General features: G+C 46.3%; 1 protein-coding gene across 1 annotated transcript in view; it reads left to right on the forward strand.

The window, feature by feature from the left end:
* ACSS1 (acyl-CoA synthetase short chain family member 1) overlaps positions 1-14,195 on the forward strand; it is a gene marked incomplete at its 5' end in the record, with an annotated part of 30,166 nt that extends 15,971 nt beyond the window's left edge. The window contains 9 exons of the mRNA XM_082276850.1: positions 1,422-1,569; positions 1,879-2,016; positions 2,602-2,694; positions 6,484-6,596; positions 6,983-7,109; positions 8,774-8,901; positions 10,389-10,452; positions 11,018-11,136; positions 12,526-14,195. Of these exons, the coding sequence (XP_082132976.1) occupies positions 1,422-1,569; positions 1,879-2,016; positions 2,602-2,694; positions 6,484-6,596; positions 6,983-7,109; positions 8,774-8,901; positions 10,389-10,452; positions 11,018-11,136; positions 12,526-12,699 (1,104 nt within the window). The 3' untranslated portion in view covers positions 12,700-14,195. The remainder of the gene's footprint in view (positions 1-1,421; positions 1,570-1,878; positions 2,017-2,601; positions 2,695-6,483; positions 6,597-6,982; positions 7,110-8,773; positions 8,902-10,388; positions 10,453-11,017; positions 11,137-12,525) is intronic.
* Positions 14,196-20,147: the final 5,952 nt, after the last annotated feature.

Genomic DNA, 20,147 nt, shown 5'->3' on the forward strand with positions numbered 1-20,147 from the left:
GAAAGCAAGGAAATGGCAGTGCTGCTCTTGCATTTAAAATGTGCCAATGCTGGCTGCCCAGAATTTGCAGCTGAGGAGATTCTGGTAAGTATCTTACTGGCATTGGTAATGTGGATATTATTGTAGTATTTTGCGTTGGGATGCTGGACTTTTTTATTTCAGAGAGGATCTGGACTCTTAAAACAGCCTCTTTGCATAGTACTTTTTGTGTGAAGAAAAAGAATTGTATTTTCTTATGGTTGCACCGCTGTTCTGCTTTTCTGGGTGATCAAGAGAAAATCTTTTAACCTCCTTTCTCTTAAAAATGGAAAGAGTCAAGGCACTGCTTCTTGAAGCTTCTGGTCTGAGCTCTGGATATTAAAAGGTAACAGTGAAAAGAGGAGAGGACTGAGGTGAAAGATTTCCACCTGGCTTTAGTGGTATCACCCTGTTTGTAATCCCACACAATTCATGTGAAGGTTTCCTTCTTTAGGCTGACATGGTTGAATTTTTACATGATTTGAATGTTTAAGTGTCAGACTTCTCTGTATGAAGAGCATTTGTTACGTCAGCTTTTCTAAGTGACAGCATAAACTCCAAGGCATTTCTTTGTTAGTCCAGAAGGTAGATCTGCACCCTGGTGCATTTTCTCCACATGCAGAGTGCATGAGAGGGAAAGGCACTTGGAAAAGTAAGGTGGGAATTGTCTTTTCTGGGTGGAGGGATCAGCTGACCTGTGTGATCTCTGTGGTCTTTGCACATTCACATGGGACACCCTTGTCACACACTCATGGGGTTTTTTTTTTAGTTCTGATCCATACACTTGACTCCTTATGAGTCAGGACGTCTTCACCTTATGGTAGAGGAGTTAGATTTCCATATCCAAGACAAGATAATGAAATCTCCAAGATCTTTATCTTGAATTTGATGAGCAAGGAGAGGGTAGCCTCTGGAAAGCAATGCACTTGTATAGAGAAGCTGATCAGCTAAGAATATTTCTCAGAAAATGTTTTATGGGCACCCATCAGTTCCTCCAGATCTCTCATGGAAATCTGTTGATATTGATGAAGGGTCTGAGACTCTGTAGTCTGCAGTTTCCCTGTGACTTAGAATCAGCTCTCCCATGTGAACCACCTGGAGTAGGAAACCTTAGGTATCTAAGGCTCTGAGCTTTGGTTGTAGCTTTGTTGCTCCAGCTGAGCAGCTGCTGGTACAGCTGTGCTTCCTGTATGTTTGCAAATGTGCTGGGAGCCTGGGGGCCCTGGTGCTGGTCCCTCTGACTCGCTTCCTCACCTTGGGCTGGTCTTCATGTGGTCGTGTCCCACATGCCTGGCTCCACTTGCCTCATGTGCTCTCCTGCTCCCATCTGGATGCCCAGTCCAGCACCTTCCTTTGAGCACCTGCCAACAGGAAATCAGCTGGCCTTACGTTTATCTTTGCAGTATGTGTTTGACTACCAGCAAGGCGATGTTTTTGGCTGTGTGGCCGACATTGGCTGGATCACAGGACATAGCTATGTTGTGTATGGACCACTCTGCAATGGAGCCACCTCTGTCCTGTTTGAAAGCACTCCAGTGTACCCTGACCCAGGTGAGGAGGTGGTGGGAAAAGGTTTGGCTAGACATGGCAATGTGGCAGAAGAGGTTCAGAAACCTGTACAGTATGACCTGTCTGCTCAGGAGAGGTAAGCTCCATTGCTTTGAAACATGTGTATACAACATTCAGGAACATCTGTGAATCCGGGGTAGGGGAAAAAAAGCTGTCATTGCTTTTCCTCTGTACTCACAGTAGCAGCAGCTCCAGCTTTGGCTGTTAACCTTTCAGCTGAGTGTTTGCAGCGGTATGTCCGTGCTGGAAGGGTAAAAAGCCTTCCAGCTTTTTAAAAGTGTGATTTTGCAGGTCGTTACTGGGAAGTGGTGCAAAGGTTGAAAATTAATCAGTTTTATGGAGCACCTACAGCGATACGCCTGCTGCTGAATTATGGAGAAGAGTGGGTGAAGAAATATGACAGATCTTCCTTGAAGGTTTTGGGTTCAGGTAAGGGGCATGAAATCTTCATCTGAAAAAGACAAGGGGTTCTAGCTGGTGAAATGAAGATGCCCGAGGAGCTCAGCTGACCACATGGGATGTGGTTAGAAATAAGATGATAAAGCGGGCTCTGTGTCTGGCTATTCAAATATTTTCTCAGCGGAAGAAGCAACAAAATGACGTTTTGGGTCCATTGAACTTTTGTGTGATTGCCTGTTTCCTAGCTTATTTTGCAGGATCACATTCTTGGCTAAAAAGATTTATCTAATGGTAAAGGGCATCACTTTGAATTTTACTGGCATAGGTGACCCAAGCAGCATTTTCCTGCATTATTTTCTGTTCTGGAGGTTCTTACTACATGACCTGCATTGATTAGTTACTTTCAGTGATATTCATTGCTTGCCTTTTGGTCCTTCTGGAAAAAGTCAGTCCTCAGTTACATGAGTGCATCACAGTCCTTTGTGCATCACAGCAAAAGTGCTGGAAGCATTCTGCCTGGAGATCATGCGTTCAGCTTGTTGTACACCAAGAGGGAGAATGAACTGCCTGCAGTCTCTTGGGTCTCAGGTTGTTTTCTTTCTTGTTTTGGTCTAGTGGGAGAGCCCATCAACAAGGAAGCTTGGCAGTGGTTCTACCAGGTGGTGGGAGAAGGGCACTGTACCCTTGTGGACACATGGTGGCAGACAGGTAAGAGGCAGCTTTGGGGAGCATGGGGGACCCTGATCATTAACAGGTTGCTGGTAGGGAGAGAGGGATTAGCACATTTCAGTTTGATCTAACAAGTCTGTCAAAAAAACCCTCCTGGCATTTGGACCAGCTTCGAAAAGTCACTGGGGAGTTTCTGCACATAACAGCAATGTAACGATGTGTAAAAGCAATGGCAATGTTGGGTTTTTTGTTTTCCTCTAAATGTTCTTTGATATTTTGAGTGCTGATAAATGCCAGTTGCTGCTAGAAATATGAGGCAGGGATTGAATTTCTGGGCAAAGCTGGCAATAGTAAGCTTGAATTGCAAAACTCATTTTCAGTTTATCCAGCTGTACTGACCTTGTCATGGTCTTGTCATGCGAAAGCACTGAAAGCACCACATAGCCATAATCTGTACTTAGGTGTGCTTTGTCTTCCTTCCTGGGAATGGTCAGAGGAGGATGGAAAACTAAGCTGTGTAGAGTAAGGGACCTTGTGCAACTGCTCTGGAAGATTGGAAAGGACAGAGTGAGAGAGACTTGCTGGCTGCCCATCAGGTGGCTGGAGGACAGTGGTTGTCACCCAGCAGGGCTGCTGGGGAGCACCTTCTGTCATGATTGAATTGATACTTCGTAGTTGCTTTGGCCCTGGACCTTTGATGCCTCAAAAAGGATGCACTTGTGTATTGGCAACATGCTTGGCCCATCTGTGTGCATTAGTTAAGGCTTGTTTGCCGTGTACAAGCTGCTGGACACAGTGACTGGCTGTCACAGATCCCAGTCCAGCTGGAGCAGAGCTGGCCTCTGCCTCCTGGCCTCCCTAGCCAGCAACAGAGAGAGGCCACGTGCTGTACCCAGACTGGGGTTGTGCTGCCTGGTGGGGCCCTCTGCTCGAAGGAGTCCTGCAGCTCCTTCCTGGCTCCTTCCTCAGCACCCAGTCTTCTCTTTTCTGAGCACCAACACCCAGGAGTTGCTAAAGGTGCCTTGCAATATGTCCTTCTGAAGTCGTGAGATCCAGTTTGCCATGGAGACAGGAGCACAGCTGCTGGCATTCTGCCTCTGCTGAAAAATAGTCTTAAACTGCCATTGAGCAGAATATTCATTCCCTTTCCAGTCAAGCTGCTCCTGATTTCTTCCTTATTCCTGCTAGCAGGCTCTCTATCTCAGTGTGATGAATTTTCTTCTGGCACACAACCAAGTTCCATTTAATCCAGACCAGGCTTGCAGGCTCTTTTTTTCATTTTCAGATTTGAAATAAAACCACCTCAGAATTCAGAGCAGCAATGTTAACTGCTATCTACTTCAGCTACTGATCTCTTAAATCTTCTGGGTTCCTACATGCTGAGCAGAAGGAAAGCTGGCTGGCTAGGTCTTTCCTCATCATGCTTTCCTCCTCTCTGCTCTGAAAGAAAACGCCATGGAGAAACAGTTGATTGCTGCACATTGACATAATTGAGAAGAATCCAGTTTTGCCCTAACATTTTTTGGTTGGTTTGTTAACCAGTGCATGTAGTGTTTGTGCTGTGTTGTCTATTTCCACCAAAGTACAGGGTTAGATGTTGTATTAAATTGTATTTCTCCTGGGATTTTGGAGCAACAACTGTCAGGTAAGAGGTAAAAAAACATTCCCTGTACAGTCTGCTAGAGCAGAGTGCTTGGTCTTACCTTGAACCAGGCATAGCTTTACAGGTAAACAGTCACCAGCTCCTGGAAGCATAATATAATGATAAATATTAATAACATTGATTTTAGTAGAAAGTGGAATCAATCTTTTTCCACAGTTGATGCTTTAATAAAGAGGAAGCCAAGTTAATCTTGGAAAGATTATATATGCCATTTGAACGTAAAAGGAGCGTGGGAAGAGATCACAGGAACAATGTGATGGATGCTGGCTGTGGTCCTGCAGTGTCACCTTTCCTATGCAATTTCAGTATAGCTGGTTAATTGTGCTGCTGTGTGCCGTGTCCTCCACGGGACACTGCTCTCTGGAGCAGCAACCTGTTGCCCGCTAATAAAGCCTGGCAGGCATCAGCTAATGGTGATTTAAGAATCTACTTTAAAGTTTTTGGATGAGGCAAATGAGTGAGAGAGCAATTATGAGAAACAATTGAAATAGCGTGGTGTGTGCAGATGAAAAATTCCTATGGCTCTTGCTGTTGAGACACCAGATTGTGATTGACAGCAACAGAACCAAAGCTGTGTTTGAGTTTTAGGTGTAGTTCTTAACGATGCAGAAAAGACACTAGGTATTTTCACTTTTGTCACTGATTTCACAAACAAAAGAACAGCCATGAACAGAAGCTGGTTTTGAAAGACATCTCTGAACAGACCCTGGAAGCTTTTGTTGTTTGCATCATCTCACATCGATTTAGACTGGCCTGGTGCTTCTGAAACAGATTCCCCCCAAAACAGGCACTCCAATCAGTCTGTGGTGGCAGAGAGCACTTGCTCTACTCTGCTGCCAGATGGGATCTCTGCATGGCAGAGGGGAGCCTGGTTCAAAGCACCCATCCCCTGCTCAGACTTTGCTGTCCTTGCCTGAGGTCTTGGTGGGTTTGCACTGTGTTGACAGCATGGGCGCAGGTAATGTGGAAGCACACCTTTCTCTGCCAGCTCTGCCTCTGAAGAGAAAGGCTTCATAAGGGCAGGGTAGAGCCTAGATGTTTTTGCTTGATATCATCTGTCAGTGGCTAAAATTTGTACTTCTAAACCAATTTATAATAGGTGTTCACCATGCAAATAATTTTTAAGGCACCTTTGCTACCATGCAGCTCCCTCAGGAGTGAGACTTTCTGTGCAGCTGGCTTCAGGATGTGTAGGATGTGGCAAACACCATGTTGAAACACAGCTCTCAGTGCTGTATTCAGGATGAGTACTAGCTTAGGAAGAGCAACCTTCAGTTTAATCACAGTCCCTGTTCTGATGCAGATTTTGTCTGTGCAAATAGAGAACAGCAGGTGTCTGGGGTGCTTTTTCCTGAAGAAATTCAAGCTCCCCTTTTCAAAATTAACAGAACATGAAGTGAATGCACGCCCATCAATGAAATGAGAAATATTTCTATGTGTAAGCCACATGTGAAACCATTTGCTGCAGATCTAAAGCTTAGAGTCCATTAAAGACCCTTCTTCGTAGCTGGATGCAAATTCAGGGTCAAATTCAGCCTTTCCAACCCCTGGTTTCAGTTTTCACAACCTCAGTAAAGCCAGTAGAGGAATGCACTCTTCATGTGGCAGAACATATCTTTATTTATAGAGCTGTATTTTTAAAGGCCTTATTCTCCTTTGTTTTTGTTTCTCTCTTGTGTTTCTGAATTAGATTTAGAATACAAAAGACCTCATTAAGGTCAGAGTCTGATTGAATGTTCATCCCAGCAGGAATGAAAAAGGATGATTAAAAGGTTCAATTTTGACTAGAAGATAAGCTCAACCTGCCTGTAAGGGGTGGGTTAATCTCATACTCTGTAATAACAGTAATTCAGACTCCTGAAGTACTTTTCCTGCTAACCTTAGACAGCTACAGAAACACTAGTGGGAGATAAATCCCCTGACATGCTTATGCTTTCCCTGTAAAAGCACTTCTGTGGTAGGAAATGGGGCTGCTGAGTACTATCCATGCCAGGCCTGTGCTGCTTTCAGATGTCTGTGCTTCTTGATCCTGCAGAAGCCTTTCCCAGGGGCTCTTCCTTGCAAGGTGGCTTCACTGTTTTCTTCTTGACCTAAGAACAGCTGGAATTTGCTTTCATCCAGCACTGGATGGACTACCTATGTTTTGGTTTTCATTTTTCTTTCAGAAACTGGTGGCATCTGCATTGCCCCACGGCCCTCAGAGGAGAAAGCTGAGATAATTCCAGCTATGGCTATGAGACCTTTCTTTGGGATTGTGCCTGTGCTGGTGGATGAGAATGTGAGTTGGAGCTGTGCTGGGTGCCCAAAGGAGAAGCTGGCGTGTGTTTCTGCTTCAATCATCTTTTGGAGAGCAAAGGAACAGGATCCAGAAGGATGCTTGTTTCTCCATTAAAATGGTAGAATAGATGAGCAATTTAGATATACATATATAGAGAGAGAGAGAAAGAGAGAGAGCGAGCACCTATCTCCGTTATCCATGCAGACTGCCAACAGGGCACTGCAAGTGTCTAGAAGAGTTGTTTACATTTATTTTCTCCACTTGTGACTCTCCACTGGCAGTCTGTAGTGAGCAACAGGGTGACTCTTTCCAGACCAATGACACAGAAGCTCTTCACTATTCGTCTTTCGTTCACCTGTTCATCCTTCCTGTGCTTGAACCTGCAGGGAGAGGTTATAGAGGGCAATGATGTGTCTGGTGCGCTCTGCATTGCCCAGCCATGGCCTGGCATGGCAAGGACGATCTATGGAGATCACCAGCGCTTTATTGATGCCTATTTCAAAGCCTACCCAGGTAAGAAAAGTGCCAAGGGAAGACAGTTTCACTGCGGTATAAGCACACTGAATATTTTCAGCATTACTTTCTGATATTTCTGGACCATCCAGATTGTGGTTTGGGGGATGTGTCACATGTTGCAAGCATGCCCTGATGGTTTTAGGTAGTGTTGACCTTTCTAGCTGTCAAAAAGGATGTATTTTCTAGAAAACTTTAATGCCTAAGCTTTAAAGTCCAAATACCTTTTCTTTGGAGCTTTGTGTCTCAGTTGGAAAAAGGATAGGAAAGGATGGGAAATACCTCCTCCATCACTGAATCTCAACCCTGTGTTACAACCTTCCTTTTTTAAAATGTGGTCAAGTTGTGTCTGGTAAGTAACTAGAAGTGGCAGGGAAACATTTTTTATAGGACATTGGACATGACAACTGTCTTCACTCAGGAGAGCAACTGAAAGGGATTTGAAAGCTACAGGGGTAGGCAAGAATTAGGCAATCCTGAAAACTGTACAAAATGGGCTGGATAATAAGAACGAGAAACTGGTACTAGAAATTGAATGACCTCATAGTCCCTTATTACTCATTACATTTACATCTGATGTCTTGTTGATATTTAGTTGATAGTTGTTTAATTGATCTGGAAAGGCAGAAAACATGACTGAAAGTCCATGAATAGGGCAATAATGGGTCCTGGCAAGAACCACCTTCAGATTTCACAGCAGTAGCTGCCTGCTGCTTCTCAGATGTACCACTGGAACAATTCAGATGCAGACATGGCCTTGGTGAAGAGCCAACACAATCTGTGTTACTGGATGCGTCTTCAGTGACACTGGAGTTTCTAGGAAACCCTGGGTCTTTTTCAGTTTCCATCAGGTTTTAGACAGTCCATGCTTATCATGGGGTGGTTTGGGGCTTTTTTAGCTAATCTGATAGCAGTTTTTCTCCCACACTCATACACTAGAGAGTTACTGTTATCTGATATCTAAATCTTTGTTAGCTGGGAGGGAAAATGGCTTTTCATCCATCCTAGTGTAAGTGATTAAAAAAATTGGCAGTGTTCCCATATACAAAGTGTAATAGAACTGCTCCTTTTCAGCTGAACAGTTGTAGTTTTCCATGCGTGCTGAGGTGTAGCCAGCAGCAGTTCTGAGCTTGACCAGTAGCCTGTGGCAAATGGAATTTGAAGTGGTTTTATCTTAGTGCTCTGTGCACCAAGAGGCCTGAGCACACAGCTGCTGTGCAGATGTAGGCATGTGAAGCCTAGGGAGATCAGAAAGTCCCTCTTGGTTCTGTAAATCTAACTGAGCATCGCTGGGTTGTGTTGCTGGGCTTGGTTTTACTGTAGGAACGTCAGCCACTGGTTGCTGCTGATTGCCTACAGTGATTTGTCCATCTTGGCAGAGATCTGAGCTCCACTGCCTTGGTGCTATTCAGGGGCTTATTAGGAGCCAGCACAGCCCACGTAGAGCAGAGGAGGGTCAGGGATGGCAGAGGCAAGTGAAAGGCGTGAGGAAATGGTGTGAGGAAATGGCGTGAGGCAGGTCACACAGCTGTGAGCTTGTGAAGGCCTCCAAGCTGCCTGATCCACCCTGCCCTGCTTGCCATCCTGTGGCATGGTCTGTCCTGCACCAGAGCCCAAAACTGGTACACTTGCTGCTGCTGATCAGCCCCGTGTCTTTGCTGCAGGTTACTACTTTACAGGGGATGGTGCTTACAGGAGCCAGAAAGGCTATTACCAGATAACAGGGCGCATGGATGATATCATTAACATAAGTGGACACAGGCTGGGGACAGCAGAAATAGAAGATGCAATGGTAAGTTCCAAGCAGGTAGAGGTCCCTTGACAGGGCATAACTGTGGGGTAGGGTGACCCTTTCAAAGCAGCTTTGTCTCTTGCCTTCAAACCCTTGCCCCTGCATAGACACAGCTTGGTGCACAATGAATAGCAAAGGAGCAAGAGGAAACAGCTCCCTTGTGGAGGAGACAACAAATGAGCAAGTGAGAGGAGCCACACTGTGGACAATCCCTGCAACTGAGCTGTCAGAGCTGTGTTTTCTCTCAGTGATGTTGTGCTGTTGCAGTTGTCGTTCTGGATGCTGGTGGACCCTCCCTAAGTGTCTCTCCTATTTCTTCCTTCTCTTTTGCTAAAACCTGACCTCTCCTTCCTAAACCTGTGGTTCTTGCTCATCTGCACAAGCTGAGTATGCCTGAGAATTTGGCAGTGTTTAACATAAAGCAACCTTAATTTATATCAGCTGCAAAGCTAGCCTGTCATTTTGAGAGAAAATAGTATCTTAGGGAATTGAAAACAAAAGGTCCTCAGAGTGTTTATATTTAAAGCTTGACCTGTATATTTATCTCTATATTATATGCCTTGCCTGCAAATGGCACTTAAATGCAACATCTGATGAACCTCAGCTGTGTTCACATGGAACACAGGATCCTACTTTGTCCTCTGTGAGTAATTCTTTTGTCTGTGCAGGTTTCTGATCATAGCTATAGGATCCAGTTCCTCTCACAATCTGTGTATATGTATGCATGTGGAAATGCAAATATATTATGTGCCTAGATTGCTCTGTGATGTTTACTTTCATATTTTAATCTAATTTAAGATAACATAATCCATTCTTTGGTGTGGGATGCAGGTATGTTGTTTCTTCTGGTCCGTGCGCCCAAACTGTCGTCTTACTGCAGAAGAATGTTAAATTAAACTCTGCAGTGCAACAGAAGTAATCGTTGTGTAGCGTAATAACAAAAGTGCGTTTGGGTCAGGGAATGAAGAAATCTGATTCTTTCTGCCTTCTGATATGCTTTGGGCACTTATAAACACCGGGCCAGTGTGGACTGTGGTGTTGGCTGCTTCACTTTTTACCTCTGCTGGCCACAGTTCTCTGTAGCACTGAGCACTGCAAGGCTGCTTTTCCTTATGATTTGGCAGTGGCCAGTCACCACTTGGGTCCACAGTCATGCACAAAGAAAGAGAAAGAGGGTTTCCAGCTGTTGCAAATTCAGCTCGGTGTGCAGTGGGCTTAGCAGTGGATGTAGGGGTACTTACTTGTGTGTATAAAAGCAGGGCCAGTACAGGGCTACTCCCTGAGACGTGGCCATGGCCATGGCCATGGCCGCCAGCTGACCCTGCAGTAGGAAGTTGGCATCCAGTTTTCCTGTTGTGCTTTCAGCAGGATCTGGCAAGCGGAGAGCAAGATATGGCAAGGTGTTTTGTTTGTAGAGCAACTGCCACAAACTCTGTAGGGCTTGAAGCAGTTATGATTTGTGTATTTTTGTTTGACTTTTTGTGAAGGCTGATCACCCTGAGGTCCCCGAGACGGCTGTGGTTGGGTATCCACATAAGATCAAAGGAGAAGGTATGTGAAAAGCAGTGTCCTGACATGACATCTGCATATACTTCCCTTAAATTCTAACCCAGGCTGCATGTTAGGAGATGCTGAGGGAATGGGAGGGCAGTTATTCTTAGGCTGACTGGCACTGCAGCCCCAAGAGACAAAGACAGATATGAAAATAGCTACATCTTCCTAGCCTGGGTATTACTCCCTAAACTGTTTTTATACACAGTGTTTATGTATATGGTAGAGCTTCCTTTTACAGGATTGTGCTTAGAAGTGTCCCTTGAACAAAATGGGAATAGCTGATTTGCACTGGCCAACTTTTGATCCCAATAACACTTTGGTAATTTATGTTCTCTTGTCATTGTCACTGACAGCAGTCACAGATACTGAGAAAAGTCTGGGCCATCATTTGAGGGCTGGAGTCTGACTCACTTTTGTAAAAAGGATCAATGATTTTCTTGTCAGTCCCTAGATTGTGCATAGGAATTATCTGAAACCTTCCCTGGCATTCGAATGAGCGTCCTTGGTCTTTCCAGACAGTATCTAATATGAGGTTTGTGGCTTCTGCTCATTTGTCTTCCAGGTGCCTTTGCTTTCATAGTGCTAAAGGAGCAGACAGCTCATGTAGACCATATCAAAGAAGAGCTCAAAACCATAGTGGCTTCCAAGATAGCAAAGTATGCTGTGCCTGACCACATTCTGGTAAGTGGGAGACTGAAACTGGTACCAGCAACAGGAAATGGTCACATCAAGTAACCCTCACTGTCCTACCTGCAGTGCTGCTGTTGTCCTCCTCTGGCAGGATAAAGAGGCAGGGAAACAGAACTGGCTGGAGGGATCCAGGCAGGGGGAGGACAGGTGCAGGTCTGTCTGCATGGGAGAGAGGCACTGAGAGGCAGTGACGCTGCCCAGCTAGCTTGCAATGATAATTAGCATCAACATCAGATCTCAAAGCACTGGCTGTGTTTCTGTTGCACAGCAGGCCTGGCCCTGGAAGTATTGATGAGCTCCAGGCTCTGTCTCAAGCATCCTCACCTTTCAGCAGCTCCCTTTGTATGTTAGGGGGGAGTTCACAAAGCTGCTCCTTAGCTGTCCCCCAAGGTCTGCCTGCATCCATTTCTCTCTTCTTGAAGACAGTGACCAGACACTTCTTTGAGGGGCTCTGCTTTAGCCACATGCATGTAAGGTGGACACCAAGGCCCAGGTAACAGAATACAACAGGAGCAGGCAAGGGTGGCTCCTTCAACTTGGAACAGCCCAGGATATCCTCAGTGGATTGGAGAAGCTTTCAGAACTTGCAGGTGTGCAAGGGAATGCCTCCATTTCCCTGTATTTCGGGGTAGTCCTGCAGAGAAGTCGTCTAACCTTTTCCTTGTGTGTCAGTTAATGCTATAGAGTTTTGTAGCCTACTGGCCTGATTATGTAGCAAAATGTGAGACCTGTTGGTGTCTCTGCTCAGTGCCTGAGAACTCTTCATCAGCCTCAGATTTATGCTAAAGCCTTTGAATTTGCTGCTAAGTCCTTCCCAGGAGGCATAGCCAAGGCACTTAAGATTGTTCTGGTTATGAAGGAAGGTGTGTAGGCTGACAGATACCAGGCAGAGAGAAACATCAGCAGACAGGAGATATCCCTTGAGTAGACCATGCAGCTGGTATGCAGAATTGTGTTGCTTTATATTCCTGCCCTGTAAAGCTGAATATTTATATTTCTGTCTGTTCTGGTAATGTATTGAGATTTGTGTCACCATTGATGCCTAAGTTTTCATGTGCAATTATATTTCAATAGTTAACAGCATATTCAGGACCTGATTCCCAAAAGAGCTTTGCGTCCAGCAGCACCCAGCCTGGACATGGCAATGGGGAACAAAGTTCACTCAAAATAAGAATAAAATGTATAGCACAAGGAATTGATGCTTGTGACACTCCTTTCCTTGGACATAATCTAGTGTGCTCAATGGTCTGTTTCCCAGGAGCCTCAAAGGAGCTGTGGCCATGAAAAGTGTGCCAGGCTTAGGATAGTCCAGACAAACTTCCTTGTGGTTTCCAGCAGGACTCAAATTCTATGAAAGGTGTGTCTTTCCCTTCTTTGCAGGTGGTAAAGCGCCTCCCTAAGACCCGATCAGGGAAGATCATGAGAAGGCTGCTGAGGAAAGTAGTCACTGAACAATCAAGCAACATGGGAGATGTCACCACACTTGATGATCCAAGTGTTGTCAAGGAGATATTGGATGCTTACCAGAAATACAAGGAGAAGAGTTCCTCATAACAGGCGGCTCTGGAATTTCTCTCCTTCGGAAATGTGGAAGGTCTCAAATAACCAGGCAAACAGCATAGTTCTCTTTTTAAAAACTGTTTCCTTCTAGGGGAACAAGATTTTTCACTCCATAACATACTTGGAGATGCACAGAGCTAGGAGCAGTCTGCAGTCTTACACAGTCAGTGAACTCCTTTTCCTTGCTGTTGTAGAGCAGCCACTGGTGGTTTCCATGAGCTATGCTGAAATTTAACATGAGCTGAAGCAAGATGCAGATGTTACTGTTCCTCATTTTAATGTTATTGTACAGGGAAATGTTTTTTATACAATGCCTCTTGCTGTTTTAAAAGAAGCCCTGGAAAGCACTTCTTCCATTTTTCCTTCAGCTTGGCTGTCTGAGTCCAAGCAGCTGTATTTCACTGCAACTGTGGTGCCTTTTCAGCAATTCTGGATATTCTAGTAAGTGTTTCATATGCATTACAAGGGACATGAAAAGGACGTGGCTAGTCCAATAATTCTTCCTTGACTTTACCCATTATTCTAATACCTCCTTTGGCTTTCCTCATACGGATTTTCCTACCACAGTGTGTCCTGGGACTTCCCAGAGATGGGGAGCCTGTGACCCTTCCTGTCCCACCTAGGTAACCCAGCACCAGCACTTGCCAGCTGCAAAAAGGAGCCACAAAGCCCATGACTGGACTTCCGACAGGTCCTCAGTGCATTGCTGCCATGCTGATTTACCAAAGAGTTAAGTGCCTTGTGGGTACCCACAAACTGCACAGTCCACTAAAAAAAAGTGCCTCTTAGATGCCTTGGGGAAAGCAATAGCAGCATTCCAGACCAGCAACCTCAGAATAGTAGGGAAGAATAGCCTTTGTATTTCCCATGCTTTCAAAATTGTAACTAACATAGTCAGTGTTTTATTTCTGGATTCGTTTTATCATGAACACATTCCAGTTGAAGCACTCCTTATATTTGGGCTGTACAGAAGAATTTGCTAGTAGGGTTACTTATTCCTGAATTTAATTGGAGCAACACTGCTTTTTCTAGTGGGACTATGTACTGGAAAGACAATTCGTGCACCTAACTGGAGGCAGGAAAGGCAGGAGGGAAATGGGTAGGTGATCTGTAGGACTGGGAAAGGAGTGGTAAATTTTTTGGCCAGCAGAGATTCTGGTACCACAATGGGAAGCAGGCTTCTTGAAGTATGATGTGTTCTCAAAGACAGGTGTGTTGTCTTAGGTCCCAGAATTCCTCTGAGGACACCAGCTGCATTTGCTTTTTTAAAAAAATATTTTAAACATCTCTAGGGACTGAATAATACAGTAAGGAATACATGCTTTGTTAAATATTCCATCCTTCTGACTGAAATGCATTTTTACATAAGGTAAGTAGACAACCTGAGGACTTTTTGGGAAGTTGAAGATCAGAAGGTTTGAAGGTTTTATAGAGTTGACAGGATGTTAATATTTTAGGAGATAGACACTACTTTATTGCCATTGCAATAGGAAAAAACCCAACCTGCTTCCTTAAGTAATTTTCAAGTGGGAAGCAAACAAGAGTTAATTTTTTTGACAGAAAAAGTAGACTCCCTTGTGTAAACAAGTTGTCTCCATGCAGTCTGAAATAACAGTGTGGAGGAAGAAAAATTACTTTTGAACAAGGTTGCACACTTTCCTTTTAGTCAAGAAAGCATTTCTTACATTATGGATATAGAATTTCCTTGTCTTATGACCTGAAATTTCCATGCGTGTTGTGCCAGTGGTCACAGACCCATGGTTTAATTCATCTGAACTGTATCACAAACACTGTCTGTGTGAGGAGCCATGTGCTTTGGTGCATTGGGACATTTGTCATCCAATTCCTCTGCTCAGGGAAAATGAGAGATGGGTGCCCTCCCTCACCTGCATCCCTGTTGTCTCAGCTTGTATGGCCTTAGAGACCATGGCTGCCAGGGAAGTTCCAGGCTGACCAGGAAGCTGCAGAAGCACAGTAAATTCACAGCTGTACCAGCTGTGGTGTGGACGGGAAGTTGTGGATGCCCCATCCCTGAAACTGTTCAAGGCCAGGCTGGATGGGGCTCTGAGCAACCTGGTCTAGTGGAAGGTGTCCCTGCCCATGGCAGGGGGGTTGTAACTAGATGGTCTTTGAGGTCCTTTCCATGCAAACCTCATTTCCACAGCTGAGCTGTGTGGTGCTTGGGATGTCCATCTGTTCAGAAGCCCCCTTGGCATATTCCAAGAAAGCACATGGTACTCCTGTGCTGCCCACACGGTGTTCTGCAGTGGACATGGCTTGTGCTGGGCAGCCTCAGTTTTTTAGTAAAACTGCACTTCTGCAAGTGTCCCAGCATTGGCTCTTGCAGCTAACAGCCCGTGCCCAGCCCATGTAATGGCACCCTGAGTCTGGTAAAAACAGAGCTAGGCAGGGCTTGGAAAGAGCACTTCTTATGAAAAGAAGGATACCGTGCTTTACTGAGCAGGCTACTCATAGAAAGCTTTAAATTAAAATTGAAACTTTAAATTTTCCTTTCAGAGTTGAAATTTTCAGTCCACAGAGGTCCCCATTTCTTTTTTCTACCCACTACCTCTGCTAACTGCAGTAATTGCCTCTTCACTACGAGCTTGAGCTTTGCATTTTTCATCAACAACAGCACTGGTGTGCAGTGACAGTGCTTTCTACTTCATGTGCAGCAAGCTTGTGGCTCAGGGAGGGATTCAGCCCACAGAACTGGCACTTGTTTGCTCAGTGCCTGAAATGCCAGGAAGGAGGAAGTTTCTGAAGGACCCCAGGCCTGCAAGGCTCTTAAGACAGGCTGATCTTCACCGATCAGTGAAGTAGTCAGATATCAGTGGGATCACGGGACAAACTTGGGGGCAATTGCTTCATTTAGAAAAGCAGAGCTGTTGAATTCTTCTAAACCTCTGTGTGTCCATGAGTGATGTATGGGTTGTTTGTCAGATTGCCTTTGTAACTTCATTAAAAGAGATCCAAAGTCAATTTTACCTGTTGCCACTTATTGCAAAGGGCCGGTATGCTTTTGTTTCCCCACTCAGTTTTGCCAGTAAGACCTGGTCATGATGCTTTTCCCCCCACTGGAGACACAGACCATGATTTTTGCAGTTTTATAAAGGGAAAGTTCCATCTGTCTAGAGGTGTGTTTTGTACAGTCTAACGTTAAACCTTTAATTGATTTTTTTTTACTTGTAATCATGCTTTAAACATATTTATTGTCCTTGACCGAAACCAGCGTCTTCAGTGATCTTTGTATTCATATTTTCAGTAAAGGAAATACGTGTGATGAGTTGGCTTTGCATTATAGGTATCAGGTCTTCTATCCCCTCAAGAGTCTGGGACTTTCTCAGTTCTTTGAACTTTCAAAGGAAGGCAAAGGAGCTTGAGATCAGGATGAGTTGTGATCCAAATTGCTGTTTCTCTTTGCTCCTTTTCTCTAAACAGTAGCTCACAGGAAATGGGTTAATGCCAGAAAACTGCCACTGCAAAAAAAGGGCAAAGTTGGAGAACATTTGGATGTCAGTAAGGTGAATGTCTCATGTAAATCCTGAGATCCCACTGCTCTACACTTTTTCATGTGTGATGCAAACAGAGAGTGATGAGTGGGAATATTTAATTACCATTAGTTGATATGGGTAGTTCAGCTCGTCGCTTTTTGCACACCTTGCACAAGTAGAAAAGGAGTGAAAGCTGGGTGTGTATGGGCAACATGAGAGACAGCATTGTGTAGAGAAAGTGCATAGCTGTTCCAGAGTCAAGCAGATGAGAAGGAATTTCTTTCCAGGTGCCTTGGATCATTTATGACACAAAACACATCCTCTGCAGGGTGTCTTGTCCATTAAGAACTGAGAAAGACTGAGTTTCACCCTCTGCCTACCCCGTGGATAACACTATAGGTATAATGAGGGGATGGACACTCTTAGTCTTCTGCCTCCAGCAGCTGCTTTGGGGAAGGTTCTAGCACGACTCTCAGCACTTGCAACCCTCTGGCAAGTCACAGAAAGGTCTAGACAGAGAAGCAGGTGTCCAATCCCTCACTTTGTTTCTTGATGCTGCAGCTACCCTGATTTATTTACTGATAATTTACTGGTAAAATGGAGACTGTTTCCTGGTCTAACACAATTATATTCAAGGGCTGTCTCTGTGGCAAATTAAAGCCACAAAAATTGTTTTCAGCCACAAGTTTCTGTTTTTAAATTAAGTAGGAACAGATGATCTGTTTCCACCTTGAAAACAGACATTTCTGGACAGGGAATTGTCTTCTGGCTGACTCTAGAGGCAAAGTATGTTTTTCATGGCAATGACCCCAGCCCCATTTTGTCTGGGACAGAAGGATTTGGGGACATAACCACATTTTGCAGTGGAAATTACCATGACTGTGCAAAAATTACCAGCCTCCAAACAGCGGCAATAAAGTCTGCTGTGGCAGATCATTCTTACTCTTGCTTCCATTTCTGTATAGCTATTGTTTATCTGCTTTGACTCTAAGGTGACAGAGCTCACACTGGCTTTTCAGTATGTTGAGGCTGGGAAAGCAGAACCCAGTGCTTTTTAGTGTTCATCCTGCGCCTGGCATGCAGAAGACTCAAATTTCTTTTTCTACCTATTGGATTTTGGGGACGTCATTTTACTTTTCTCTGCCTTGGCCTTCTGCATTCCCAGGAATGACAGCCTCATGGCAGAGTTAGAAGGGGTCATGGAATAGAAGTCCCAGGGTCCTGGGGTGAGTTGGTTGTTCAGGAAAGTGGATGTCTTTAGGGATCAGTGCTGCAAACCTCTCTTGCGGCTGCTGGGCCTTTGGCCTGAATTTAGCCAGAGCACAGAGTAAAGGTCCCCCTGGCCATGCCTCCCTTTCCTGCCTAGAGACCCTCTCCGTGGAGAGCCTGCACATTTTGTTACTAGGCAAGATGCCAAATAGCCTTTAACATTCCTTGGCAGCACACAGCTGGGGAATCGCCTTGTTACAGCCAGCCCTTGTCTGTTGAGCTGCTCTTGCTAAAAAATGGTTTTTTTAGAGATGAAAAAGCCGTGGCTCCACTCTTGGCAGTGACACCCAAGAATCTTTCTGTAGCACCAAGTCAAAGAAGACAGAAAGATCTCAGCACGTTTTATTACCCAGGCAGCCAAGAGAGGAGCAAAGGGGATGTTCTGGAAGCCTATGGGCTGACGGAGAGAGGGGCGTGGGTGGCACGCTTGCATCTGGGTCAATTCGTACAAGCTTCTCATAGGGACAAGCTATTAAAGCAGAACCCAGCACCTCCACCACCTCACAGCCCTGGAACCGGCTGTGGGAGCCAGCAACGGGAGATTTGCTACCTGCATCCCAGAAACCCAGGGCCTTTCTGCCTTAAGGTACCACGGGAGACACTTTTCCCCGCACTTTTCCCCGTCGCTCGCTCGCTCGGGGGAAATCCACCCTCTGCCGCCCCGCCCCTCTGCCCCGGGGGCTCCCCGGCGCCATCTTGAGGGCCCCAGGCCTCGGCCTCAGCGTGCTCACCCGAAGGCCGTGGGGACACAAACACACGCACAGAAAGTGCCCCAGGGCTCCAGGGTCAAGCTTTTGCCTACAGCATCAGTTTGCTTTCAGACTGTGGACGAGATTGTAAAATCACCAGGAGGAAAGAGGATGAAATAGTTCTGCTTGGGCAGTACCTCAAGGCTTTGAGGGAGAGGGTTTGTGGTGCTTCCTCGCTCACAGGGAGCCGCAGGAAGTAAAAATAGTAATAAACTAGTAATAAACTAGTAAAAATAATCATCACCCCTTATTAATTGGAAGGAAAAACTGAGGAATTGGCAGCTAGCCCCTCAGAAACATGAGGAGCAAAAGCCAGTCTTCTACCTGAGGGCAATTCTTCCGATTGCATCAGCGTGGCCGTGGCTAGAAAGGGCAGCGAGGAGAGGAATTCAGCTTCTCCTGGCAGCCCCAAAATCCCAGCTCTCACTTGTGTGCACTGGGGATTCTGCTCCAGACTCTGAACTTGCGCAGCTGCTCCTTGGGTGCTGTTTGCCCCCAGGCACAGCGGTGGGTGCTGCAGCAGCTCTCCCGCACACAGGGCTCTGGAGCCTCCCCGAGGCTGCCAAGGACTGGAGGAGGACACGTGCCCGGGATCTGGTGCAGCACCGTGGGGTTGTGGGGGATGCTTTGGTCTCTTGGGGGGGGGAGCAGGGCAAATGGAATCAAGATGAGACAGGGATCAACCAGCGCCACGCCAGGCAGCGTTTTCTCCTACCGGGGCTCCTCTGAGTTTAGCGAGCTAATGAGGCCTGTGGAGCAAACGAGACCCGGGAGCGAGGAGGGAAGGGCTGGCTGGGAAGGAGTCAGATAAAGCCCTCACAGGCATTTCTCTTTCCGAGGGGCTCCTGGGGAGACAAAGGAGACAAGAAGGATGTCCCATCTCGTGACGCTCCCTTTTTTCCTTCAGTAGCTGTACCGCAGTCACTGCGTATGAGAGTTTACGTGATCCCTTTGATGCCAGGGAGCACAAAGAACTTGGAACCTTGCCGGAGTCCAGCCCTGCCTGCCTATCTTGGAGCAGAGGGGAAAGATGAAGAAGTATTTGGGCGGGGGTTGAGCTGAAACGGCATTTTGCCGCTTCTGATTTCCTCCCAGCTTTTGCAGCGGGGCGACCACTGCGTCCCTGCAAACCGCTCCCCTTTCCAAGGCACACGCAGGCCTGGCTGGCAGCTCCGGCTTCTCGAAGGGGCTGCTGCCGTTGGCAACAGGAGCTGTTGTTGAAATTTTCACATTGCTTAACCCCTCCTGCCAAAGGCCACCAAGTGGCTGAGGAAGGACCCAAAAAGATTACCCTGGAAGAAGGGGACCAAAAGCTTGGAAAAGGATGAAAGAAACGCTCCGATGACAACGACAAGAACAAGATTTATTTTTGACAGCAAATTAACACCCGCCGCCCTCCAGCCCTCCCAGATTCGCAGGCTGAGCGGTGCTGCTTCCGTGCCTGAGGTGCTGGCACCCTGGGGAGAGAAACCAGCAAGCCGCGGTCAGTTGGACAGGGCTCCTGTCCCCCCTGTCCCAGCATGGCCTGTGCCCGGGCCAGGCTGCTGGCTGTGCCAATTCTCCGTTTCTAGAGGAGAGCAGCATGGCAGGCCATGTTCCACCTCCTCCACTGAAACACGGCAGAGCAGTCTCCTCAGCAGCTGCAAGAACGGGATGCTCGTGTGCCCGCTGCCGTCTGCCGGGAGCCCTTCTGCCACCCGTTGCTGTGACGCCGGGTACCCACCTCTGGAGACCTGCTGCCAGGAGAGGAGCCGATCCCACACGAGGTCCTCGTCCATCTTGAAGGCGATGGCCCCGCAGACCGCGGCCCCCCGGGGTGGCGCCGGCACCGGACGCACTCCACAGAGGGTGCCAGCGCTTCCCCATGCGGTCCGGGCACCCGGTGCAATCTTCCTGGAAAAAGCAAAGAACGATTGCATGAAAGTCAATT

Source organism: Coloeus monedula, assembly GCF_965178545.1.
Source record: "Coloeus monedula genome assembly, chromosome: 2".
NCBI classification, from domain to species: domain Eukaryota; kingdom Metazoa; phylum Chordata; class Aves; order Passeriformes; family Corvidae; genus Coloeus; species Coloeus monedula.